This window comes from Ranitomeya imitator, chromosome 8 (assembly GCF_032444005.1).
Source record: "Ranitomeya imitator isolate aRanImi1 chromosome 8, aRanImi1.pri, whole genome shotgun sequence".
Classification (NCBI taxonomy): domain Eukaryota; kingdom Metazoa; phylum Chordata; class Amphibia; order Anura; family Dendrobatidae; genus Ranitomeya; species Ranitomeya imitator.
The window spans coordinates 193,864,547-193,892,166 of NC_091289.1; the positions used below are offsets into that span (position 1 = coordinate 193,864,547).

Consider the following 27,620-nt stretch of genomic DNA (forward strand, 5'->3'; position numbering starts at 1 on the left):
ACATTTTGGGATATTGGCCCCTTTCCCTCATTATTAACATCAGCTCCCAGCAGTCAGCTTTCCCTCAGCTGGTTATGAACATTACATGGGAGCCAACGCCATTTTTTAAATTAACATTTATTTAATTCACAGTGTACACAGTGGGTGCTGAATACAACATCTATCCTTGTCTCGTGGTCGACGGACAGCAGGGAGACCAGAGCTGCCACCAGCACCCGGCACCTGGGAACAGCGTGAACTGTACCCTTTTTCCCAGGCGCCGGTACGTGTCACACTGATATCATCAATGTGTACGTGTACGGGGTGTTTTGCGGCCCGTGCTGCTGTTAAACAGACATGTCAGAGTGTTTTTCCCACGGACACACCATCCGTGGAAACACACCGACGTGTGCACAACACCATTCATTGGACTTTGTCTACGTGTGTAAGTGTCTCCGGTACATGTGAAAATTGTCACCACACGTACGGGAGACACTGAAATGTGAAGGCGCCTCCTGCATGGAGTTGTGTATTCCATCCATCATACACTGAGCAGCGTGGAGCCACAATTTACTGCATCCTGCAGACATCATGTGGGACGCTGCACCACAAACTGATTTTTCATTATTTTTAGTATATGATTTCTACTATGTGCACCGCCCTGGAAAAAACACACCGTTCACAGCGGTAATTTTTGTATACGGCGGTTCGGATATGCATCAGTACTGTCATGTGGATCCTGAATACTTTCACATGCATGAAGCCTCGGGTGTTGTGTGCAGTCCAGGGTTCATTACCTGCTCCCCTCCTGTAGGAGCGCGATGGCGATTCTGATGCGGTTTCTTAAAAAGATCAACATAAGGATGATGATAACTTCAACAATGCAGAGAATGATCACTGGGAAGAAGAACAGAGACAGTGACTGTGAGAAAACTGCAGACAGTGCATTGGTTGAAAGTCTACGTACTGCGCTACACCATGTGACGAACCACGGACAGCTGGCGGTACACACAGCACGACGTATACTCTATACAGATCGGCGTATGCTCTACACAGCACAGCGTATGCTCTACACAGGGCGGCGTATGCTCTGCATAGAGCGGCGTATGCTCTACACAGGTCGGCGTATGCTCTACACAGGGTGGCGTATGCTGTACACAGAAGCGTATGCTCTACATAGAGCGGCATATGCTCTACAAAGCACAGCGTATGCTCTACACAGGACGGCGTATGCTCTACATAGAGCGGCGTATGCTCGACACAGGGTGAGGTATGCTCTACACAGAAGCGTATGTTCTACATAGAGCAGCGAATGCTCTACACAGGGTGGCGTATGATCTACACAGAAGCGTATGCTCTACATAGAGCCGTGTATGCTCTACAAAGCACAGCGTATGCTCTACACAGGACGGCGTATGCTCTACATAGAGCGGCGTATGCTCTACACAGGGTGGCGTATGCTCTACACAGAAGCGTATGCTCTACATAGAGCGGTGTATGCTCTACACAGAGCGGCGCATCCTCTACACAGAGCAGCACATGTCCTTCACGGGGCGGCGTATGCTCTACACAGCACAGGATAGTTTCTAAACAGGGCGGCGTATTATCTACACTGTGCGACATACACTCCAGAGCTGCACTCACTATTCTGCTGGTGCAGTCACTGTGTACATACATTACATTACTGATCCTGAGTTACATCCTGTATTATACTCCAGAGCTGCACTCACTATTCTGCTGGTGCAGTCACTGTGTACATACATTACATTACTGATCCGGAGTTACATCCTGTATTATACTCCAGAGCTGCACTCACTATTCTGCTGGTGCAGTCACTGTGTACATACATTACATTACTGATCCTGAGTTACATACCCCAGGGCTGCACTCACTATTCTGCTATTCTAACTATTTAAGCAATGGAACTTACTGTATATGTTGCAGCCTAGCATAATGAATGCAGCTCCGGAGTATAATACAGTCAGTCAGGGACGTTACGTTAATACTCACTAAACGCCAGCCACGTGTCCCTCAGCTGTAAATAGACCCTGAAGTCCGTCTGCAGGCCGATGTCATAGATCGTTAGGTCGGATCCCGGGACTCCTTTCAAGTTGTTATATTCCCAAAAGCAATGCCATATGCCTAAAGAAAAAGGGAGTCACAAAGTGATCACTTTACAGACCCTCCGCAGTCCACTCATGGGGGGTAATAATACGGCAGAGCCCACCAGGGTGGGGGGACCAGACAGCAGACAGAGCGGAGTCACCTGTCAATCAGGACCCTACAACCACCACAAAGGAGGTTTATATATAAGACTCACCGTACCCCACAACTCCAATGACACCGAATATAAAAATCCAGAAAAATACCCCAGCGGTGAATCTCAGCAGTATGAGGAAGAGGAGGCTGACGACCATAGCAATAAAGAGCGCTCTGGAAGGAAAGCACAGGAAGAAAGGATTCTTTTCTTTTTTTTTTGCATTGCAAATTGGGAAAATTGCATGTTTGTTTAGAATTAGGACCCTCGGACGGAGCGAGTGCGCGGCACCTACCAGATTCCTTATCACTCGGGGTAAATTAGATTATTCGCTCTTTGCTGACCTGACATAATAAAAGCTGCAGATAGGAGATCAAAAAAAGGATTTCAAGAAACGCTCCCGAGCTGGAACTAATTAAGACGGAGCTTTTAACTATTTAGGGTCTCGTGCACAGCACAGTGGGCGCTCCTACAGGGGGTCTTCATACTGATAATCTCCGAGAGGGCATCAATAGCAGAGCGTTCGGGCCGATCAGCGGAGTGAAGGGGTCGGGGTTCGTCTGACAGCTTGGGACCCCCACTGAACTGATCTAGGAATAAAGTCCCTTTAAATAGGACCGGTCACTCGCCGTAAATAAGTCATTATTGTACCTGCTGTAAAAGCTGCTGTTCTCCTGAATCCAGCAATGTTTTTCTTTTTTTCCTCCTCCTCTCCGTTCCTGAGATATTGTCCCATCTTCCCTGAATATAAATCAAGACTTGTTAGCCAAGTGGGTGTGAGAGGAGTTCTCGACCACGCCCATTTGACAAAAAAGGGACAAGATTTATATACATTGAAGAAGCGGAACGTAGAGGAGCAGGAACGAAAGAAAGACATCGCCGGATCCAGGAGAACAGCGGCATTTACACCAGATACAAAAGTGATACATTTTTGGTAAATGGAATTCCTCTATAAAGACGACCTGTCTGTCAGAATTTCAGATACATAGTAAATTCTTTGACCTTTTACCGCCACTGACACTCAGATAGTAAAGCCGCGATGTGATAGCCGTCAGAACAACACTCGCTTGGACTCAACTTCAACTTAAAGGGATATTCCATCTTCATGAGATTATATTTCTATTTTCTTTAAAATAACATTTTTACATTTACTTTCTACATCAGTTTCCAAAGTTTATAAATGCTCTGCTTGCTGTCCTTTATTGTTTACTCACTGGGGAAAAAAAATGGCTAAAATCTGAAAACCCCTTTAAAGGCTCAGGAACAGAACAGGAACAGAAATTATTGAATAGTAGTAAAGGGGAGAGACTTCTGTAGGGTCCTCAGTGGTGGTCCGAGACTTCACTAATGGGATATAGAGCTTGTGACCCATCAGAAGATCATTCAGGGGTCCCGGAGCCTCAGATTCTGCACATATCACCTGGTCTCTTACATTAGGATCCAGTACCAGGAACTTGCATAGTCCTCGAAGATCTTCATCCCGATGGATCTGGCATCAAGGACGGCGTTTATCCCACTGGTGAGAAAAAGTAATGAATCTATCAGAAATCAGACAAATTCTGCGCACAGACGGTTATAGAGGAAATTAGTGCAGCCGACATCAGCCATGTTACATCTACGAAATAAATGTTATATGGAAGAAGATACAACAATTATTAGAGGTGAAGGTTAGAAATATGATAAAAATAAGAATGATGGGGCCGTAATCAATGCAGAGCGCTATAATGTATCAGCTGTGGGGTGATGGGGGTTGTGCCACTGGAAAGCAAATCTCTGTGTGTAGCACCCGGCGCCGCACGCTTTACTCCATATATGTGTTTTATCCTGGATCATCTCTACCGACCCCCGACCGATGCACCCGAGTGCTCCATTACTATAGGTGTCATTATGCGCTATGGTGAGAGAGGAGTGCGCCAATACCCAACACCTCTGTACACTCATCTACCCTCCTGCAAAATACTCCATACTCTCCAGACCACCCTGTCCTCCTACAGACCCCCCTCATCCCTCCAAACTGCACTGTCTCCCTCCAGACTCCACTGTCCTTCTCCTCCAGACTCCGCTGCATTCATCACACCATCTGCCCTCCTCCCTTCAGACTCCCCTGTCCTCCGCCCTCCAGACTCCTCTGTACTCCTCCCTCTTGTTCCCCTTCTCCACACTCCTCCTTCAAGGCTCCTATGTCCTCCTCCTTCCAGATCTCTGTCCTCCTCCCTCCAGATTCCTCTGTCCTCCTCCCTCCAGAATCCTCTGTCCTCCTCCCTCCAGACTCTTCTGTCCTCCTCCCTCCAGACTCCTCTGTACTCCTCCTCCAGACTCCTCTGTACTCCTCCTCCAGACTCCTCTGTCCTCCTCCCTCCAGACTCCTCTTTTCCAGGCTCCTCTGTATTATTCACACCAGACTCCTCTGTCCTCCTCCCTCCAGACTCCTCTGTCCTCCTCCCTCCAGACTCCTCTTTTCCCCTTTCCCAGACTCCTCTGTCCTCCTCCCTCCAGACTCCTCTGTACTTCTCCCTCCAGACTCCTCTGTCCTTCTCCCTCCAGACTCCTCTGTCCTCCTCCCTCCAGACTCCTCTGTCCTCCTCCCTCCAGACTCTTCTGTCCTCCTCCCTCCAGACTCCTCTGTACTTCTCCCTCCAGACTCCTCTGTCCTCCTCCCTCCAGACTCCTCTTTCCTCCTCCCTCCAGACTCCTCTTTTCCCCTTTCCCAGACTCCTCTGTACTTCTCCCTCCAGACTCTTCTGTCCTCCTCCCTCCAGACTCCTCTATGCTCCTCCCTCCAGACTCCTCTATGCTCCTCCCTCCAGACTCCTCTGTCCTCCTCCCTCCAGACTCCTCTTTTCCAGACTCCTCTTTCCTCCTCCCTCCAGACTCTTCTGTACTCCTCCCTCCATACTCTTCTGTCCTTTACCTATCTTATCCGCAGACCTCGCTTTCGCTTTACCTTGGGGCCTATTAACTTCATACTTCAGCTCCAGTCTATATTATATGCTATTAAGTTGAGTGCATTAATGAAAAGTCCATCACTGATTAGGGCCCCTCATATAGCTGGTACCGGTCACACACTTGGGTAATATACATTTTATAGATCGAGGCAGTATACAGCCTATAAAATGTCTCCCCATGTGTGAATAAGCCCAAATCCCAACATGCCCAATGCTATAAAATAATAACTTGGAAAAAAAAAGTCTTATGTTCTTATGTCATGCGTAAAAGCAGCCGAGGCGTTACCCCCTGCAGCATTAGATGTGTCTCCTCGGGGAGGACAACACATCATTGCGATTATTAATGGGTTAAATCAGATGGCATGTCATCCACATGTTCAGTGCTGGCTTCCATGCATCATTTATGTATTCAGCCTTAGAACATAGCAATATCTGCCCGAGGCCAGGATTACAATGAGACACTGCTGGCCTGTGCCTAAGGGGCAAAACCTGAGAGGCGGCTTATTTTTCTTATATAATATACAGTATCTGCCACTATGAAGTTATAAAGGAAGTTAACAAGAAAGTCTGTAGTGTTGTAATGCTATGGCCTGCATCCGATAATCCAAAGAGTCTGATCATCTGACATAATATTATGGGACATTTTGAGAACCCAACAAGAGATCAGATTTCTGGATAACAGTTGACATTGGGCTAATGGCTGCATTAAGTAAGAGAAATACTGGATAATCCAATGATTTCGAATTAAAGGAACTTGGAATAAGGTTACAAAAATCTGTGATCACCAGATGAGGCTAGAGTGTGGCGAAACGCGCCTGGATGTGGTGGGAGGTCTGGGTGTTTGATGTACCGCGGTTACATTGTTAGGTGACTCGGTGGGAATGTCCTGGGCACAGAACAGATGAAGATGGGACGTACTCCGACCTCTCAGGCCTTCAGACCGCTCCCTAAACTCTGGACTGTCCCACAGGATGGGTGGGAGGTAGGCGGTTCATCTACATTGGGCTTTTGTTCTTATTTTTTATTCTTTTTTATTGTGTGTGAACAATTAATAACTAAGGGATAATTTGCAGTTCTATGTTGGTCCTCGGGGCCGAGTTCTGACATTTCGGCTCCTCTAATTGACGCATGAATCTTCCGCGTCAGTATTGCTATGTTCTCGCTGAGCACGTACGAGCCAAACACAAAACGTTAGAGAATGGGACTTGTAACCTTGTAGTTCCATGTTGAATGGTAGTTACATGGCTATAAAACAAAATGAAAGTGGTTATGAGGATGAAATAAACCGGAATTAGACAGATCCTGCAATTCCACAACCCCGAGGAAGGAAATCTACGGTGCCAGTAACACAGGGCAGAAGATCAGGGCCCGTCATTAGGAGAAACGCGCAAGCAGGGGCCGACTAGGACAAGAATGGACCCCTGGGTAAAAACAGTATATGGGCCCTCTGCCGTCCAATAGCGCGTCTCCGACAGAAGCCACATCCTGCTTAAAGGTGGGACGAGGACCCCAACGGTACGCCCGTCCCTGGAGGGCCACACGTAAAATGTCCGGACCCCTAAACTGTGTAGAGATCAGTCCTGGAGAATGGCGTAAAGTGCACCGGACTCCATGAGGGAGATAAATAAAACTGTGCAGAGTCTACGCAAAACTGTGCAGAGCCTCAGCCAAACTGTGCAGAGCCTCAGCCAAACTGTGCAGAGCCTCAGCCAAACTGTGCAGAGCCTCAGCCAAACAGTGCAGAGCCTCAGTAAAACTGTGCAGAGCCTCAGCCAAACTATGCAGAGCCTCAGCCAACCTGTGCAGAGTCACAGCCAAACTGCAGAGTCTCAGTAAATCTGTGCAGAGCCTCAGTAAAACTGTGCAGAGCCTCAGCCAAACTATGCAGAGCCTCAGCCAACCTGTGCAGAGTCACAGCCAAACTGCAGAGTCTCAGTAAATCTGTGCAGAGCCACAGCAAAACTGTGCAGAGTCTACTCCAAACTGTGCAGAGCCTCAGCCCAACTGTGCAGAGCCTCAGTAAATCTGTGCAGAGCCTCAGTAAATCTGTGCAGAGCCTTCTTCTGGAGTTTGCTGTTCTCAGACTCAATTGATCATGTCTCCTTGCTTTAGAATCCAAATATAATTTTTCCAGGAGCCACGATCCACAGCAGAAAACACCCAAATCCTTACTTAGCCGCTTCTCTCAGGTCAGTTACGTTCCTCACGTCGCCACTTCCATCTTTAAACAGAGTCTTGTTAGCGACAGTCAGGACACCGTTCCTGGTGGAGAAGTCTGGGAAACATCTCTGCAGGACTGAGGACAACAGAACATACATCTGTATCCTTGTATCTAGAAGATTTATCTATAGCAGCGCAAAGCAATACTGAAATGGCAAGAAGATAGATACATGATAGATAGATAGATAGATAGATAGATAGATAGATAGATAATAGATAGATAGATAGATAGATAGATAGATAGATAGATAGATAGATAGATAGATAGATAGATAGTAGTCCAAAATAGGAAGCAGCACACCACTGTCTGTGAATAAGGAGCTATTTTATTTAGCCCATGATGGTGACGTTTCGGTTCAGTGTAGCGAACCTTTTTCCGAAATGTCGCCATCTTGGGCTAAATAAAATAGCTCCTTATTCGCAGACAGTGGTGTGCTGCTTCCTTTTTTGGACTACTACATGCAAGGTTTGCTATATGCCTGTGGAAGCTTTTTTGCACCCAGATTCTTTCCATGCTGAATGTGCTGCTCTATTTCTCTATTTCTTAGATAATCGACAGCTTATAGATAGATAATAGATAGATAATAGATAGATAGATAGATAATAGATAGATAATAGATAGATAGATAATAGATAGATAATAGATAGATAATGGATAGATAATAGATAGATGATAGATGGATAAAGATAGATAGATAATAGATAGATAATAGATAGATAGATAATAGATAGATGATAGATAGATAGATAATAGATAGATAATAGATAGATAATAGATAGATAGATAGATAGATAGATAATACAGTAGATAGATAATAGATAGATAATAGATAGATAATAGATAGATAGATAGATGACAGATAGATAGATAGATAGATAGATAGATAGATAGATAATACAGTAGATAGATAGATAGATAATACAGTAGATAGATAATAGATAGATAATAGATAGATAATAGATAGATAGATAATAGATAGATAATAGATAGATAGATAGATAGATAGATGACAGATAGATAGATAGATAGATAGATAGATAATACAGTAGATAGATAGATAGATAGATAGATAGATAGATAGATAGATAGATAGATAGATAGATAGATAACAGATAGATGATAGATTAGATAATAACTTACACGGCCGGCTTGGAATGATCATAGCTGGACAGTCTTCATCCCGTAGAACTTCTGTAATAGACTGAGATAATCACAGATCAGGTAAAACATCTTCATGAGTGGAACTTACAAATGGCCGGAAACGTCTCTTGGATGTAAGACCTTGTGACTGTGTAATCCGCATACACCACCTGCACCAAAACTAAGGGGACGATCAGTTTCTGCTCCAAAAACTCCTTGAAAAGCTCTGTGTGCACGCGGCCACAGGTTGTTCTCGCTGCTTTTCTTGTCAGGAGGCTTCAGAATAGAAAGTCTCTGTGCACACGGACTTTTGCAAGGAGTTTTTGGAGCACAAACTGAGCGGAGACTCCTTGAATCTCAAAACTCCTCAGGAAAACTTTGAATTTTCATTCTATTTCTGCTCTGAAAACATAGCAAAAAAACTTTGTGTGCACGTAACATTTTATTCTAAAAACTCCTGAAAAAAGTAGTATAAACAGCCTCAGGATATGTGCACAAGAGCTTATTTTAGGAGTTTTTAAAGCGAAAACTGGGGAAATGATCTAAATCCTTCTCAAAAAGTAAAAACTGCTAAAAGAATGGGGAGGTTCTGTTCAGTTTCTGCTCCGAAAACTCTGCAAAAAGCCTCCATGTGCACACAGCCTAACACCTAACATTCGAGCAGCTTCACCCCAGTGGGCAGAGCTGGTTTCCGGGTGGATCGGAGCAGAGTTTTCGGCAGAGCACAGGTCACACCCTGCGGATCACAATCCTAATGCTAATGTTCGCCAAACGTCACTAATCCTCACTCACCTTTTGGGGGTTGTTAAACCCCGGTTTACAGAACTGTCGGTAATACTCCCAGTAGCTGCTGTTGTGCCAGTTGGCCTTCATATCCAGGTACGTGGCAAATCTATCCGGGCATTTGGAAACGCAAAGCTGAAAACAAAAGGCGGTGATAACCACAAATGATCAAGTAACGTGTACGTTTCCAGGAGGAATAAAAGAGGACCAGTGCACTCTGTAACCTGACAGTCATTGTCAGCTGTAGACGACAGAGCTCACCTGGGTCGTGGGGCACTGCAGGTTTATCAGCACCACCGGACTTGCACATTTTAGGATATTAAAATACATTAAGACGGTCTTGTTCCTAGAATGAATAAGAAAACCGAAGAGTTAAAGGGCCAGTGTCCACTGGCGTTCACATTCATTGTCCCTACCTCCCTAAATATTACCTATCCCTCCATATGACCCCTCCAAGTATGAGGTAGGTATACCGAGACCACCACGCAGGGTGCACACTCTGTATGATGCAGCTCTTTCTCTCCCTCTCTCAGCAGCACAGTCACAGCATGATTTCTAGCTATCAACCAGCAAGTGAAATGACATCTGATTCATTAACTTAAAGAGATTTCCCATGATAATGGTACAGCCAGAAGATGCAGCCATGAGACATCACCGCTGCAGTCCATCGGCGTCAGAGGCAGCGCTGGAGCAGCGAGTGGGGAGAGTATGGCAACATACAGACAATTGTGACCTCCTTGTGTCCATAGAATAAAAAATGGAATCATGTAAAGATGACCATAGACAACAATCTAATGGGAGGAATGAGATGGATCTTCTCCAGGGAGATAAGCCGTTTCAGGCGCGAGCATGTGTACGGAGGAGTCAGAAGGGACAGCGGACAGATACTGAATGTGGGCAGCCATCTTGGTCTTTTTACATCTGTAAGTGTAGACTCTCCTTCCGTGCTGGGAGTCGCGGTAAACTATCACTCACTCATTGGCGGTCCCCTTCTGTCCACAGAACTGCCCGTAGCTGTCAGTCGCATACACAATCTTCCTGGGATCCCCATGAATCCACGCTAAGACACGAAACAAAAGAAACATCGGTCAGTCACAAGAAGTGCACCCATACATGCAGACGTGGTCGAAAGTTTTGGCACCCTTGACATTTTTCCAGAAAATTAAGTATTTTTCCTAGAAAATTATTGCAACTACACACGTTTTGTTCTACACATGTTTATTTCCTTTGTGTGTATTGGAACAACACAAAAACAGAGAAAATGGAAAATTGGACATAATTTCATACAAAACCCCCAAAATGAGAACGACAAAATTGTTGGCGTCCTTCCAAAATTGTGAGGAAACAACTTTGTTTCAAGCATGTGATGCTTGTTCACACTCACCTGTGGCAAGTAACAGGAGTGGGCAATATGAAAATCATACCTGAAACCAGGTAAAAGGGGGAGAAGTTGACTCAATCTTTGCACTGTGTGTCTGTGTGTGCCATACTAAGCATGGAGAACACAAAGAGGAGAAGAGAACTGCCTGAGGACTTGAGAACTAAAACGGTTATAAAATACCAACAACCTCAAGGTGACAAGTTCATCTCCAGATATCTTGATGTTCCTTTGCCCATGGTGTGCAAAATATCAAAACGTTTACAACCCATGGCACTGTGGCTAATCTTCCTGGATGCGGACGGCAGAGAAAAATTGATGAACGGTTGCAACGTAGGATAGTCCGGATGGTGGATAAGCAGCTCCAATCAAGTTCCAAAGAAATTGAAGCTGTCCTGCAGGCTGAGGGTGCATCAGTGTCAGAGTGAACTATCTGTCCACATGTGAATGAAATGAAAAACTATGGTAGGAGACCACTGAGGACCCCACAGCTGAAACAGACATTAAAAAGCTAGTCTGCAGTTTGCCAAAGTGTACGTGAGTAAGCCAAAATCCTTCTTGGAAAGAGTCTTGTGGATAAATGAGGCCAAGATAGAGCTTTTCAGTAAAGCACATCATTCTACTGTTTACTGAAAACAGAATGAGGCCTACAAAGAAAACAACACAGTACCTACAGTCAAATATGGCGGAGGTTCAAAGATGTTTTGGGTTTTATGCTGTCTCTGGTACTAGGTCCCTTAACTGAAGATTACCAAAGGATTTTTGGTGGCAATGTAGTGCCCAATGTCAGAAAGCTGGGTGTGCGTCCTAGGTCATGGGTCTTACAGCAGGACAATGACCCCAAATATACTTCAAGAAGCCCCCAAAAATGCATGGAAACAAAGCGCTGCAGAGTTCTGAAGTGGCAGCAATGAGTCTGGATCTAAATCCCATTGATTACCTGTGGTGAGATCTTGAAATTACTGTTGGGCGCCTTCACATATGAGAGACCTGGAGCAGTTTGCAAAAGAAGAAGAGTGGTCCAAAATTCCAGCTGAGAGGTGTAAGAAGCTTGTTGATGATTATAGGAAGTGAGTGATTGCAGTTTGCCTTTTTTCTCTCTTTTTTGTGTTGATCCAATACACAGAAAGGAAATAAACATGTGTATAACGGAACGTGTAATAGCAGTAATTTTCTTGACGAAATGCTTAATTTTCTTTAACAATTTCAAGGGTGCCAACACTTTCGGCCATGACTGTATATGTTACAGGAAGTGTAGCCTTATTTATAAATCACAGGAAGTGCGGCCATATTTATAAATCACAATAAGTGCAGCCATATTTATAAATCACATGAAGTGCGGCCATATTTATAAATCACAGGAAGTGCGGCCATATTTATAAATCACAGGAAGTGCGGCCATATTTATTAATCACAGGAAGTGCAGACATATTTATAAATCACAGGAAGTGCGGCTATATTTATAAATCACAGGAAGTGCGGCTATATTTATAAATCACAGGAAGTGCGGCTATATTTATAAATCACAGGAAGTGCGGCCATATTTATAAATCACAGGAAGCGCAGCCATATTTATAAATCACAATAAGTGCAGCCATATTTAAAAATCACAGGAAGTGCGGCCATATTTAGAAATCACAGGAACTGCGGCCATATTTATAAATCACAGGAAGTGCGGCCATATTTATTAATCACAGGAAGTGCAGACATATTTATAAATCACAGGAAGTGCGGCCATATTTATAAATCACAATAAGTGCAGCCATATTTATAAATCACAGGAAGTGCGGCCATATTTAGAAATCACAGGAACTGCGGCTATATTTATAAATCACAGGAAGTGCGGCCATATTTATAAATCACAGGAAGCGCGGCTATATTTATAAATCACAGGAAGTGCGGTCATATTTATAAATCACAGGAAGTGCGGCCATATTTATAAATCACAATAAGTGCAGCCATATTTATAAATCACAGGAAGTGCGGCCATATTTAGAAATCACAGGAACTGCGGCTATATTTATAAATCACAGGAAGTGCGGCCATATTTATAAATCACAGGAAGTGCGGCCATATTTATAAATCACAGGAAGTGCGGCCATATTTATTAATCACAGGAATGCGGCCATATTGGTTGTCATTTATACAACAGATTATCTCTTGTTAATGATTCAAAGAAAACAGGCATTATGGCTGCACTTCCTGTTTCCAATTTCAGAAAAATGTCTGCGACAACAAAACAGAAATATGTTGATATGTCTGGGCGGGAATGAAACATAATCGGGTCTCACTGATCAAAACTCAAAATGAAAATCAGTCTTTGTTGCCCATAAGAACCAATCAAAGCTCAGCTTTAATTTTTTTAACTCCTCTAGGAAGATGAAAGCTGCGCTGTGATTGGTTGTTATGAGCAACAACAAAAAAAAATCAGTTTATCCCATAAAAACAGCTTAATTTATTTAAAAGCAATAAAATAAAACAAAAAAGTTTGGTGACGCCGTCATGGCACTGACCGGGAGAATCAGTCGATGGCTGCCAGGAGTAACTACAGAAGGCTCATAATCATTATCTTTCTTATCCTAACAGAGGAATCTTGGCCGTGTGTCCAGACTGCAGACTTATCGCTGCCAAATAACAGCCCGTCTGCAAACTAATAAAGCATATAACGGAGAACACAGCCGATGGCGACCGGCCGGCTAATGACCAGTCCGGGAAACACCACCTGCTCCATAAGAGATGATCAGCCATTACATAGGACTGCAATATTCTGTAACGAGCCGCTTATGGCAAAGCTGCAAGGACACTGCAGCTATGTGTCTGAACATGGTCCAACTGCAGGGGGCGCCGGTGCTGGCAGGACCGTGTAATCAGTATATAGCGGTATATATCTAGAGTCAGCACTTACCAACAATGCCCAGAGCAATGTAGCCCAGAATGACCACCACAAAAATAATGCAGCAAAGGACGTCCGTGCAGTGCCTAAAAAAGGACACAAATAACACGAGCATTATAGTGATGCATCTATCAGTACATTTACATGGGATTTCTCACAAAGTTTTAAAAAAAGTCTTTGCAGAAGTTTCTTCCCACCTATTTCTACAGACTTCAGTGGGTTTAAATGAGATTTCTTAAAACTAATACTAGAAGGGGGGACGCTGCTGCATCCAAGTCTATGGGAGACTTCAATGGTAAAAATGGATCTGCAAGTCAAAGACGTCTAATGTGCAGAGAACTAGGAGGCTCATCATCCTGTCAGGCCGAAGAGCATGATGGTGGTTAATAATTAACATCAATAAAAAATCATCATGTCAAGCGGAAAGTGATCACTTGGCAAATCCGTCAGAAAAACTGCACCAAAATCCCCGATTTGCTGCTGCAGATTTCCCCACGGCCTTCTGTAAATGTACTGCAACAAATGCGATCCATGTGAACAGGCATCGACCTGACGAGTGGATGGAATGAGGAGAGTGCGCGCTGTCCAGCCGAAAAGAGCGGGCGGAATTTACACGAATCTAATGGAGCAGACTGTGGGAGTCAGAGACCCCGCTTTCTTACAGGGCCAGTCGCTTCCATACAGAACCTTCTTACTTACAGGACCCCTGCTTCCTGACCGGACCCGCATTTCCTTAGAGGCCCTCTGCTTTCTTTCAGGGTCCCCGTTTCCATACATGACCCCTCACTTCCTTACAGAGAAGCATAGTTCTTTTTAAGCCCCCTACTTCCTGACAGGATCTCCACTTCTTTACAGAGAACCATAATTCTTTACAGGGCCCCCCCGTTTCCATACAGGAACCCCTGCTTCCTTACAGGGCCTCACGCTTCTTTACAGGGCCCAACACTTCCCTAAAGGGTCCCCCGCTTCCTTACAGGACCGCCCGCTTCCTTACAAGATCCCATGCTTTCTTAGGACCCAGGCTTAATTACAGGGCCCCACGCTTCCTTACAGGGTCCCCCGCTTCCTTACAGGACCTCCCACTTCTTTACAGGGTCCCCGCTTCCTTACAGGGTCCCCCACTTCTTTACAGGGTCCCCGCTTCCTTACAGGGCCCCCTCCCTTTCCTTACAGGACCCCGGCTTTTTTACAGGGCCCCCTGCCTTTCCTTACAGGACCCCGGCTTTTTTACAGGGACTCACGCTTCCTTACAGGGTCTCCCGCTTCTTTACATGGACTCCCACTTCCATACAAGGCCCCCAGCTCCTTTACAGAAGCCCCCAGCTTACACATACAGTATTGCCTGCATCGCATCAGCTTGACACAAACCCATGACTGACCGCCAAAGCGATGGCTGCCATAAAATGAAAATGTCCACTTTGTAATGTGAAACGCGCTGGATGTGAGACGTCACTGGATCGCCCCCGTAGGGCAGTGGGGTACTGGGTACCGGGCCCTTCGGTTTTCAGGGGGATGTCACGGTGGCTGACACGGTCCATGGCCCTAGGGAGGTCCGTTGTAAAAGAGAAAGGTCTTTAAAGGGGAAATGTTTGTGACGCCACCTGTGGTATTCGGTCAGGGTGACCGACGCTGCTTTAAGGGGTCCGCTGGGGTGATGTTATGGCAGCTGGATGGTATACCTTCCCACAGGTGAAGTGTGTCCCCAGGGCTTCCCAGTGTGTAGATGGTGGATGGTGAGAGGCGCAGTGAATAACGAGGACACAAGGTTGCAGTCTCTTTACCTTTTTACTGAAGGTTCAGCATCCACAGTCCAGAGCACCAGATCACAGGGCAGGCAGAGTCCGGCCGGTCTGAAGGCAAATCCAGAGTCCCCTTATCCAGGTAGAAATCAGTAGCCTTCCTCTAGCGCCTGGGTGTTGTAGTACCTTACTGCTGAGCCTCTCATAAGGTCCTCACAACCGTTGTAGAATGTTCTAGATGTTGTGTCTCTCTCTGTCTCCCAGATGGATAGGAACAACCCGTATGACTGATGGCCTGAGGTTTTTTACGGGACTCTAGCACGCCCTGGCCCCCACAAGTTGCCACCGTGCCTCCTGGGTATAGGTCGGATCATTAACTTGGAATTAGCTGTCCTGCCGCTCTCTGGAGCAAGGCATAAAGACTGTTGCTCCCTCGGTGTTCCGGCTACCGGATCCTGCGCCTCAGAAGGAGGCAGCCTGTGCAGGGCAGAACTCCTTCTGGTTTCCTCTCCTTTTGCTATGACTTCATTTCTCACCCGCTACAATACAATTCGCTGTTCGTGTCCTTTCTTAGGATGCTGCCGCACGTGGGGCAGGTGCAGCTCTGAGACCTTCTGTCTATGCCTCTGACAGGTTCCCACCCCTGTCAGGGACCAACTCTGTCGGCAACTCCTGGATGTTCCTCCTTCCTCTCTGTCTGCCTGACAGGAACTGACTCAGTGAAGCTCAGCCAGCATCTGCCTAACTTCCTATCCAGACCACCAGTTTTACCTAATTGTGAAGAGTGCCCTACTAAATAGGAGCATAGCTCCCCCTGGTGGACTGGAGTGTGAAGTGTGTTGGATGTTTGTGATACCTGGTAAAGAGATCTCCTTTACTGCCTTCAAACGTAACATCACTCCCCCCTAGAGGAAATGATATTACTGCAACGACCAGGACCCTGGGGCGCTGCACTACGAGACGCTGAACGTTTCTGCCTCCTGACAGTCAGATCTTTACACAGCGGAGGCTTTAATAAGACGTCTGTCTCCCTCGCCTTATTCTCCCGCTCTCTGACATCTCGTCTCTGCGCACTTAATTCCTAGCCTCCCTTAATTACCCTCAGGTTCTAAATCCAGAGTCGCGGGAAACGCAGCGCGGCTGCAGAACGGACTATTGAGATGGCGCTCAGCAGCCGCGGTGTGAGGGACTGACAGGCGGAGATCTGACTGCGTCTAGAACCTGCCGGAACATGGAGAGAGGTGATTAGATGCTATCACCAGGTGAAGGCGCAGCGCCGCTCCGCAATTATTCCTGACATTTCACTTCCCCTTGAAACGCCTTTGCCAGATAAGCAGATCTAAGTCAACACCGCCGGAACGAGACGCAGTCACCGCTTTATGCACTTAAAGGGAACCCGGCCCGGAATATTCTTATTTCACTTAATCAAAATTCCTTTCATCTGGCATCTGAGAAGGCAGAAAGTCTGATAATTCTGCGTTTTATCTAAGGGATTATGTAATGCAGGTGCACAGTGCAAATGGACACTGAAAGTAGAAGTAAATGGCGGCTGCGTCCTGGCGAGTCCGAAAATCCACAAAATGTGATGATGCCGGATTAAAGGAATGTTCCTGACAAAATAGGTGTAATCCCTAGAGCTGGAATGATTCCTTTGGCTATGTGCACACGTATAATGGTCCGCAGCGGATTTCATAAATCTGCAGGGCAAAAACTCAGCGTTTTTGCTGCAGATTTATCGCGGATTTACCGTGGTTTTTCTGTGGATTTCACTGCGGTTTTACAACTGTGGTTTTCTATAGGAGCAGCTGTAAAACCGCTGCGGAATCCGCAGAAAGAAGTGACATGCTGCGGAATGAAAACCGCTGCGTTTCCGCACGTTTTTTTCCGCAGCATGTGCACAGCGTTTTTTGTTTCCCATAGGTTTACATTGTAATGTAAACTCATGGGAAACTGCTGCGGATCCGCAGCGTTTTCCGCATCATGTGCACATAGCCTAAAGGGAATGTTTGTAGTCCTTTACTAACAGAGTTTTCCCATCTTATAAAGTGATGGAATATCGCTAGGACATGGTATTATTTTATGGTGAGTGGGGGTCCGACCTCCTCAACCCCCCATTTATCCTGAGAACAATGCAGAATCACCTACGTCCTTTTTTTTTAGTTGTTTTTCTATTTTTGTTTGTTTGGTTTTTTAGAGACTTTTTTCCTTTTCTGTGTGGAATTCTTAGCAGAAGTTTCTTTAAGAATTTTTTCTTTTTCCTACAGACGTGTCTTACAGACTTTTGATTGGTCAGGTGTCAAGTGAATCTACATCCAAGAAGTTGCTCCTTTTTTTTTTTTTTTTTTTACTGTTACAAGTTTTTCAAAAACCAAATTATTACAAAATTTGCCATATAAACAGCGAAGTGGATTTTCCATTGAATTGAACAGGAAGGTTTTTCTAAACGGTTCTTGAAAAAAGTTTTTCAAGAAAAATTCTGGAGCGGATCCGACCCCAAAATTTCTTAGGACATCAGTGTGAACATAGCCTTGGATTACTTAAGGACCTGGATGAAGTCTTCTCATCTGCAGGGAACAGATAAGATGGTAACATCATCATAAACTGGAACATTGAGGACAATTTGGGAAAACAAATCATCTTTATTCCATGGAAATTTGGCACAAATTTGCAGAATTTTCCGCACTTTACACATGCCGGTTTTGCAGCGAATTCCACAGGTGGATTTGGGGTGAATTTTTGCAACTTCCATAGACTTCTGAGCCTCAGAGCACTTAGATGGACGGGGCTGTAAAGCCAGAAGATGAGGCCGCTCTGTATTCATGAGATTCTGGAGAATGACACGGAAGCGACACATTCACCGCGCTCCCGGGAGAGGAGTGAAGGCGGCTGTCAGGCTGCGGAGAATGTGGGGGCATCTATGGTAATGTGCACACAGATACATTTCTGGAATTCTTCCGGATCTTTCTCAATGGTGGCATCTGTCAGCTTCGCACAATCCTACCACGCTGGCACAGAAGACGAGTCAGACAGCTTGATAGCTGTTTATGAAGAACGCGCGGGGCACCGAGAGTGGTCAGATGGGGACGCGTTAGTCAAAAAAGCTTCATCCGCTGCCAAAAAAAGAGCCCTTTTCTGTGCCGCGTATCAAGCGATGGAAAAGTGTTTCTCTCTTAATTAGCTTCATTTTAATATTCTATAGAAGCAGAAAGACCAAATGCCCGGGAGCAAAGTGACACCACGACGCGCGTCGGGGCTGCGAGATGACACTGGCACTGACACAGCTGTCTCCACCGAGACAATTACATTCATTAGATAAAGACATTCTCACAAACGTTCCCAGAATGCACAGTAAGCCCCCCTTCACATCTGCATTGAGGGGGTCTGGTCTGGGGGTCTGCATTTATTTATGGCGTCAGTATTATTCCGGATGATCTGGTCTGGGGTCTGTATTCATCAAGGGGTTCTCCATGGTCGGCATTTATTTGTCATGTTTGTTTTGAGATCTTAATTTATTTTGGGGGTCTATTCTACGGTCTGCATTACTCTATGGGGGTCCGATTTTTTTGGTTAGGGGCTTGTCATGGTGTCTGAATATGTTTAGGGGGGTTGGTCTCAGGCCTGTATTCATTTATGGGCTTTGATTTTGGGTCTTGTCAGGTGTTTATATTACTCTAGGGGGTCTGGTCTGGGATTTGCATTTAATTAGGGGGATTGGTCTGGGGTCTGTACATGTTTAGGGGCTTTAGTCTTGATTCTGTATTGATTTAGAGGGTCTCATCTGGGGTCTGTATATATTTAGGAGACTCATCTAGTGTCCGTATCAGGTTGTATAGTCTCAATATTTTGTTTGAGGGGCTTCTATTTGTCTTCTGGGTCTGTATAAGTTGTGGGGGTCTGTTCTGGGGTCTGTATATAATGAGGGGCTTGGGTCAGTAGTCTGTATTTGTCTTCGGGGCCTGGTGTGAGTTCTGTATTATTTTTGGAGGTCTTGTCTGGGGTCTGTATATATTGAGGGGCTTTAGTCCATAGTTTGTATTGGTTTGGGGGGCCTGTTGTCGGATGTGCTGTGATGTGATGAATATGGTTATATGAGCTATTGTTTATTGCAATGCCATAGGTTCAGGGAGCGTCTTATTAAAATTTGTGGGGCAAAGGGATAAACGTTCGCCATCAAAATAAAGAACAATTATAGAATTATATTTCCTGCAACAAACCATGTAGAACCGAAAAGATGAAGTCCTGTGCAAAATGTAGTAAGATGCCAGATGCTGAATGTAAAGCTATGGAGTCTGGTGTATGGGGATGGAGTATGGGGACACACTTACCGGTTTCCAATGGGTCCCTTAAACTTTGGATCAAACTTCCTCGGCTCACCTGCAACACAGAACAGAAATGGTGACATAAAATCCATGCAATATCCAAAATTGTAGGAAATACTGCTATGTCCCATAACATAACAGTTCTTGGACATATTTTCAGCATTGCACCATTAAAAAAAATGAAAACTATTATTACATGTCCAAATAATGCCGCCATACACTGTCCAAAGTACAGTGCTGCAATTCCACTATCATATATTACCCACATAACACTGCTATACATACTTCTCATATAATATCGCCACTTAATGTCCCAATAATACTGCCATACACTGTGTAAATATTTTCTACATCATGCTGTACCAAAATAATACTGCAATACGTTACCCACAAAATCCTGCAATTCTTTGTCTAAATAATACTGACATACACTGTCTAAATAGTTCCTTTATATATTATTCAAATAACACTACCATTTTTTGCCCACATTACACTGCTTCATACTTTCCACATACCATACAGTGCCTAACACTTACATATAGTATCAAAATAATACCACCATATATTAACCACATAATAATACCGCATATATCGCATTCATTGTTTATTTGTCATTTAAAAAATAAATGAAACGACCGTTCTATGTCCAAACAATACCGCCATACACTATCTTATATGGTAGTATTGTTTAGATAGTGTATGGATATTACCCATATAACACTGCCATATAATTTTAACACAACGCTGCCATTCTGTGTCCAAATAACACCGCCATACAACCAAATAATAAAAGAGTATATCATAATGTTACTGGAGGTCTAGACATTGATGGGGTTAATGATAAAGTCCCTGTGATCCAGGGCATTGAAAGTTCAAGTATTCCATTCTCAGGTTGCTCCTGGGAGTACAGTCCTTGGAGTCCCCATAAAAAAATGGTCCCTTAGGCAAAAGCCACTCTCTCCAACACACCCTGAACAGAGTTCATATTATTCTGTGTGGGGGTCTCGGAGGTGATCCCCGTCATTGTTATAGTTATCACTTCCCATGTTTGCACCGCAGGCTGCAGCCGATGACAGGAACCCAGTAATAAACCTGTTACACAAGGTGTTGGAAAGACTCAGTGCCATTCTATAAATATATTATAGGTCCAAGCTAGGAACATTTACCTGAATGCATGAGAGAAAAAGGTACTGCTTGTAAAGGGTTAAACAAGGGGGCGCTAACAGAACCCAATATACAATTCCAAGAAGCAGGGTTCCAAGCCTGGCATAGAGCTGAAGAGGACATGTGGGAGGAGGAGCATTGTAAGATAGACCCGCCCTTCGCCAGCTGAAAACACACCCAAAAATGCTGATTGGCTGATAGTAGATGACTACAACACAGTCCTTTTCAGATGAATGCCAGCCCTGGATGTTGATTTTGTTGGTCTGCCATGTAATGTGTGGGATTAAATATTTAACCTACTACGGTAACTACAGGACTTCGTCCCCATTGTTGTATTAGTGTTCCCTTATCAGTCTCCGCAGTGTGACAACAAATCCCATGTGGGTGCGGAGAATACCAGGAGCGTGAGACATTTACTTATCGGGATTACGGTAACTCGTTCTTGCAGAAAGAAAACTCTCAAAATCTCTGCTTGCTGAAAGGGAATATTTGAAATGGTGCAACACAAAGAACTAACAAAGCAAAGTAACAAAGATTGTAACTGACGATCAGGTGAGATATTTACACCTCTGGTGACAAAGAAGAAAGTGCCAACAAAATTATTAAGGGGCAGCGGAGACTGGACCCTGTAATTTACAGCATTAATTAAAAGTAAATCTGTAATTATGCGCAGAGCAGCCTAATTACAAACCCCCAGAATGACTGTGAGCCACGCACCATTGTAAAGGACCATGAAAAATAGCAATAAATATAAAGGCCAACAACGTCGGGGACCATGTGGCGGATTATAAAACAAAAATAATAACTGAATTATCAGGGGAGAAAAGGGAATTAAATAGAAACAAAAACTGGAAACTTTCAACCCAGTTGTAGTAAATTATCACCTATTCAGGGGATAGGCAATAACTTTTAGATCAGTGGGGGTCCGGACTGCAGTGTCCCCCAACGATGGCACGAAAGAGGCACTTTGATCCCCTTTAGTAGTGCGAATGTTGGAGCAATGCTCCGTTCATTTTCTAAAGGGACTTTGCTTTATTCGGCAAGTATGTAGGAAATAAATGGTACGGTGGTCGAGCATGTGCAACTGCGGCATTCTAGCAGGGATAAAAGTGCCCCATCTTGGCAATCAGTGGGGTCCTCGCAGTCAGACCTAACAGTTTACACCTGGCTTGTTCCAACTGCTCATCCCCGGTGAAAGGGTTGTTCTCTTTGGAAAACCTCCCTTTGTTAAAAGATTTACCCAATTCTCCGCTGACCACAGGCGATCGGCTGTGATCGGTGTAAGAGCCTGGCAGTGAGTGTTCAATGTTGCTGCAGCGCCACCACTGGAGTAGGGAAGTATTGCAATGCTGAATGTAATACAGGACAGGGCAGGTCCAGAGTGAGAGGCGCTCTCTCTACTGAGGTCTCGAGTAAGAGACACTTTCCTATTAAAGGTACCCGTCCCCATTATATGGTAATAAGGCAGACTATCCCTACTGACTGCCCCATACATCTGCATCCTCTGCTTCTCCAGAAACCATCACTCCCGACCCCTCAGTCAAAGGGGAGACCGGAGTGACCATTTTTTAATGAAGTTTTCGATGTATTTCTGCAGAGCTCCTTTACAACACTTCTTTTTAAAACTATTGCAAAAAAAAAATTTGCTATAAATTTCAAGAATTTTCTCTCCAGAGCTTTTTTTTTATTTTGCCATTTTCCTATATAGAAAAAAAACAGAGAAGTGCTGGAAAATAAATAATGTCAACTACACAGAAAACTCCAGCAAGATGCGTCGCATGGAATGTGCGGATGACGTCTTCTTTCAGACAGTTTCATTCATGTCTCACAGTTTCCTATTGAAGTTAATGGCCACAAATTGCCAGAAACCCCCCGCACTGCGCCCATCAGGAATCTCAAAGAAAATTCTGCGGACCCCCCAAAAAAACCTCAAACTGAGACACTTTGGGGAGAATTTGCTGACTGACATTTCAAGTATTGATCTTATACAGATGCATCTGGTGAAAGAGAAGATGAATTCATGAAGAGGAGCGCGCTCCTTAATAACTGTGCCGCCTGTGACTGATTGTACGCCAGCAATTGAAAATGTAGATGTAAGCACAAATTTACCCTGACCCTGCCCCTGAGACTGGCCCTGCCCTACCCAATCCCTGCCCTTACCGTGCCCCTGTCCTAACCCAGCCCCTGCCCTACCCCTAATCCAGCCCTCCCCCGGCCCCTGTCCTACCCCTACTCCAGCCCCTGCCCTACCCCTACTCCAGCCCCTGCCCTACCCCTACTCCAGCCCTCCCCCAGCCCCTGCCCTACCCCTACTCCAGCCCCTGCCCTACCCCTACTCCAGCCCTCCCCCAGCCCCTGTCCTACCCCTACTCCAGCCCATGCCCTACCCCTACTCCAGCCCTCCCCCAGCCCCTGCCCTAACCCTACTCCAGCCCCTGCCCTACCCCTACTCCAGCCCCTGCCCTACCCCTACTCCAGCCCTCCCCCAGCCCCTGTCCTACCCCTACTCCAGCCCCTGCCCTACCCCTACTTCAGCCCCTGCCCTACCCATACTCCAGCCTCTGCTCTTCCCCAACCCCTGCCCTACCCCAGCCCCTGCCCTACCCCTACTCCAGCCCTCCCCCAGCCCCTGTCCTACCCCTACTCCAGCCCCTGCCCTACCCCTACTCCAGCCCTCCCCCAGCCCCTGTCCTACCCCTACTCCAGCCCTACCCCTACTCCAGCCCCTGCCCTACCCATACTCCAGCCTCTGCTCTTCCCCAACCCCTGCCCTACCCCAGCCCCTGCCCTACCCCTACTCCAGCCCTCCCCCAGCCCCTGTCCTACCCCTACTCCAGCCCCTGCCCTACCCCTCCCCCAGCCCCTGCCCTACCCCTACTCCAGCCCTCCCCCAGCCCCTGCCCTACCCCTACTCCAGCCCTCCCCCAGCCCCTGTCCTACCCCTACTCCTGCTCTTCCCCAGCCCCTGCCCTAACCCTACTCCAGCCCCTGCCCTACCCATACTCCAGCCTCTGCTCTTCCCCAACCCCTGCCCTACCCCAGCCCTTGCCCTACCCCAACTCCAGCCCTCCCCAGCCCCTGCTCTTCCCCAGCCCCTGCCCTACCCATACTCCAGCCCCTGCTCTTCCCCAGCCCCTGCCCTACTCCAGCCCTCCCCCAGCCCCTTCCCTACCCCTATTCCAGCACCAGCCCTATCCCTCCCCAGCCCCTGCTCTTCCCCAGCCCCTGCCCTACCCCTACTCCAGCCCTACCCCTACTTCAGCCCCAGCCCTATCCCTCCCCCAGCCCCTGCTCTTCCCCAGTCCTTGCTCTTCCCCAGCCCCTGACCTACCCCTACTCCAGCCCCTGCCCTACCCCTACTCCAGCCCTCCCACAGCCCCTGCTCTTTCCCAGCCCTCCCCCAGCCCCTGCTCTTTCCCAGCCCTCCCCCAGCCCCTGCTCTTCCCCAGGCCCTGCCCTACTCCAACCCTACCCCTACTTCAGACCCAGTGCAATCCCTCCCCCAGCCCCTGCCCTACAATATTCCAGCTCTCCCCCAGCCCCTGCTCTTCCCCAGGCCCTGCCGTCCCCCTACTCCAGCCCTCCCCCAGCCTTGCTCTTCTCCAGCCCCAGCCCTATCCCTCCCCAGCCCCTGCTCCTCCCCAGCCCCTGCCCTACCCCTGTTCGCAACATAGAAAAGTAGTGTGAACGACATAAAATAAAAGGTGCAAATGTTTGTGCAAAACAGAAGTTGACAAAACTTTGTTAATTTTTATCTAATATTGGCACAAATAACTTTATAAAACACATTTTATCATTTTCTATGGCATTTTTTTCGCACAAAATAACAGCAGTAAAACACTGTGTGCAATGGCGTAACTTGAAACTCATGGGCCCGGATACGAAAGCTCCAACGGGGTCCCCAAATATTTTAAATCTTTAATAGTAAGTCTTTTTCTATAGGCCAAAGGGACTTTTAGGGCCCCCTAGGCTCCAAGGCTCGGGTGCGATTGCCACCCCTGCACCTGTTGTCGTTACACCTCTGTCTGTAAGGCTGCCGTCACACTATCAGTATTTGGTCAGTATTTTACATCAGTATTTGTAGCCAAAACCAGGAGTGGAACAAATAGAAGAAAAGTATAAAAGAAACATCTGCACCACTTCTGTATTTATCACCCGCTCCTGGTTGTGGCTACAAATACTGATGTAAAATACTGACCGAATACTGATAGTGTGACCGTAGCCTGACAGTCTATGTATAGTTCCACCCTATGTGTGCACCCGTCTGTTTGGGTGGTGTCGTTACATGGCGCCTCTCGCTGAATGTCGCTCAGTTCCTAGTGTCGCGCTCACGTACGGGATATTTACATGATGAACTTTACACCGCGACCTGACAGGTATTGAAGGGCCTCATTTACCGTGTTTCCCGTAGTAGTTCTCCTCGCCGCTGTCACTGGCCATGTCTCTGCAGCGCCTTCTCTCCTCCGGGATATTTATAGTGAAGGTAATAAGCCGCGATTCCAGCACATGAGACGGCGAACAAAACACTCTTTAACTAGGTTAAAAATAAACCTGTTCAGAGGCTCCGTCTGCTGCAGGAAGAGTCAGCGACTGAGGGAGCCAGCGGCCCGGCCCACACCGAGAAATCACACCTTCCACTCATGTCCTCGCACTGAGCAACACACTGACCTAATATCAACTGCACCGAAGGAGCGCAGCTCCGGAGTATAATGCAGGATCAGTAATGTAATGTATGTACACAGTGACTGCACCAGCAGAATAGTGAGTGCAGCTCTGGAGTATAATAAGGATGTAACTCAGGATCAGTAATGTAATGTATGTACACAGTGACTGCACCAGCAGAATAGTGAGCGCAGCTCTGGGGTATAATACAGGATGTAACTCAGGATCAGTAATGTAATGTATGTACACAGTGACTTCACCAGCAGAATAGTGAGCGCAGCTCTGGGGTATAATACAGGATGTAACTCAGGATCAGTAATGTAATGTATGTACACAGTGATTGCACCAGCAGAATAGTGAGTGCAGCTCTGGAGTATAATACAGGATGTAACTCAGGATCAGTAATGTAATGTATGTACACAGTGATTGCACCAGCAGAATAGTGAGTGCAGCTCTGGAGTATAATGCAGCAGGTAACTCAGGATCAGTAATGTAATGTATGTACACAGTGACTGCACCAGCAGAATAGTGAGTGCAGCTCTGGAGTATAATGCAGCAGGTAACTCAGGATCAGTAATGTAATGTATGTACACGGTGACTGCACCAGCAGAATAGTGAGTGCAGCTCTGGAGTATAATGCAGCAGGTAACTCAGGATCAGTAATGTAATGTATGTACACAGTGACTACACCAGCAGAATAGTGAGTGCAGCTCTGGAGTATAATACAGGAGGTAACTCAGGATCAGTAATGTAATGTATGTACACAGTGACTGCACCAGCAGAATAGTGAGTGCAGCTCTGGAGTATAATACAGGAGGTAACTCAGGATCAGTAATGTAATGTATGTACACAGTGACTGCACCAGCAGAATAGTGAGTGCAGCTCTGGAGTATAATACAGGATATAACTCGGGATCAGTAATGTAATGTATGTACACAGTGACTGCACCAGCAGAATAGAGAGTGCAGCTCTGGGGTATAATACAGGATGTAACTCAGGATCAGTAATGTAATGTATGTACACAGTGACTGCACCAGCAGAATAGTGAGTGCAGCTCTGGAGCATAATACAGGATGTAACCCAGGATCAGTAATGTAATGTATGTACACAGTGACTGCACCAGCAGAATAGTGAGTGCAGCTCTGGAGTATAATACAGGAAGTAACTCAGGATCAGTAATGTAATGTATGTACACAGTGACTGCACCAGCAGAATAGTGAGCGCAGCTCTGGGGTATAATACAGGATGTAACTCAGGATCAGTAATGTAATGTATGTACACAGTGACTGCACCAGCAGAATAGTGAGTGCAGCTCTGGAGTATAATACAGGAGGTAACTCAGGATCAGTAATGTAATGTATGTATACAGTGACTGCACCAGCAGAATAGTGAGTGCAGCTCTGGAGTATAATACAGGAGGTAACTCAGGATCAGTAATGTAATGTATGTACACAGTGACTGCACCAGCAGAATAGTGAGTGCAGCTCTGGAGTATAATACAGGAGGTAACTCAGGATCAGTAATGTAATGTATGTACACAGTGACTGCACCAGCAGAATAGTGAGTGCAGCTCTGGAGTATAATACAGGATATAACTCAGGATCAGTAATGTAATGTATGTAAACAGTGACTGCACCAGCAGAATAGTGAGTGCAGCTCTGGAGTATAATACAGGAGGTAACTCAGGATCAGTAATGTAATGTATGTACACAGTGACTGCACCAGCAGAATAGTGAGTGCAGCTCTGGAGTATAATACAGGATATAACTCGGGATCAGTAATGTAATGTATGTACACAGTGACTGCACCAGCAGAATAGAGAGTGCAGCTCTGGGGTATAATACAGGATGTAACTCAGGATCAGTAATGTAATGTATGTACACAGTGACGGCACCAGCAGAATAGTGAGTGCAGCTCTGGAGCATAATACAGGATGTAACCCAGGATCAGTAATGTAATGTATGTACACAGTGACTGCACCAGCAGAATAGTGAGTGCAGCTCTGGAGTATAATACAGGAGGTAACTCAGGATCAGTAATGTAATGTATGTATACAGTGACTGCACCAGCAGAATAGTGAGTGCAGCTCTGGAGTATAATACAGGAGGTAACTCAGGATCAGTAATGTAATGTATGTACA

The 27,620-nt window shown here is 45.9% G+C and overlaps 1 protein-coding gene across 4 annotated transcripts in view; it reads right to left on the minus strand.

The window, feature by feature from the left end:
- Positions 1-27,620, minus strand: part of SLC44A5 (solute carrier family 44 member 5) — a 106,327-nt gene that overhangs the window by 21,866 nt on the left and 56,841 nt on the right. For 2 of the 4 annotated variants that reach the window (XM_069738297.1, XM_069738296.1), the window contains exons 2-12: positions 19,661-19,709; positions 13,609-13,682; positions 10,301-10,385; positions 9,587-9,671; positions 9,335-9,460; positions 8,543-8,603; positions 7,354-7,477; positions 3,669-3,752; positions 2,300-2,412; positions 1,990-2,121; positions 777-876 (exon numbers count right to left, since the gene is read on the minus strand). In XM_069738297.1, coding sequence (XP_069594398.1) covers positions 777-876; positions 1,990-2,121; positions 2,300-2,412; positions 3,669-3,752; positions 7,354-7,477; positions 8,543-8,603; positions 9,335-9,460; positions 9,587-9,671; positions 10,301-10,385; positions 13,609-13,682; positions 19,661-19,709 — 1,033 coding nt within the window. Of the gene's footprint in view, positions 1-776; positions 877-1,989; positions 2,122-2,299; positions 2,413-3,668; positions 3,753-7,353; positions 7,478-8,542; positions 8,604-9,334; positions 9,461-9,586; positions 9,672-10,300; positions 10,386-13,608; positions 13,683-19,660; positions 19,710-25,215; positions 25,435-27,620 lie in introns of those variants that run through there. The other 2 variants (XM_069738295.1, XM_069738294.1) reach the window with 2 other exon arrangements.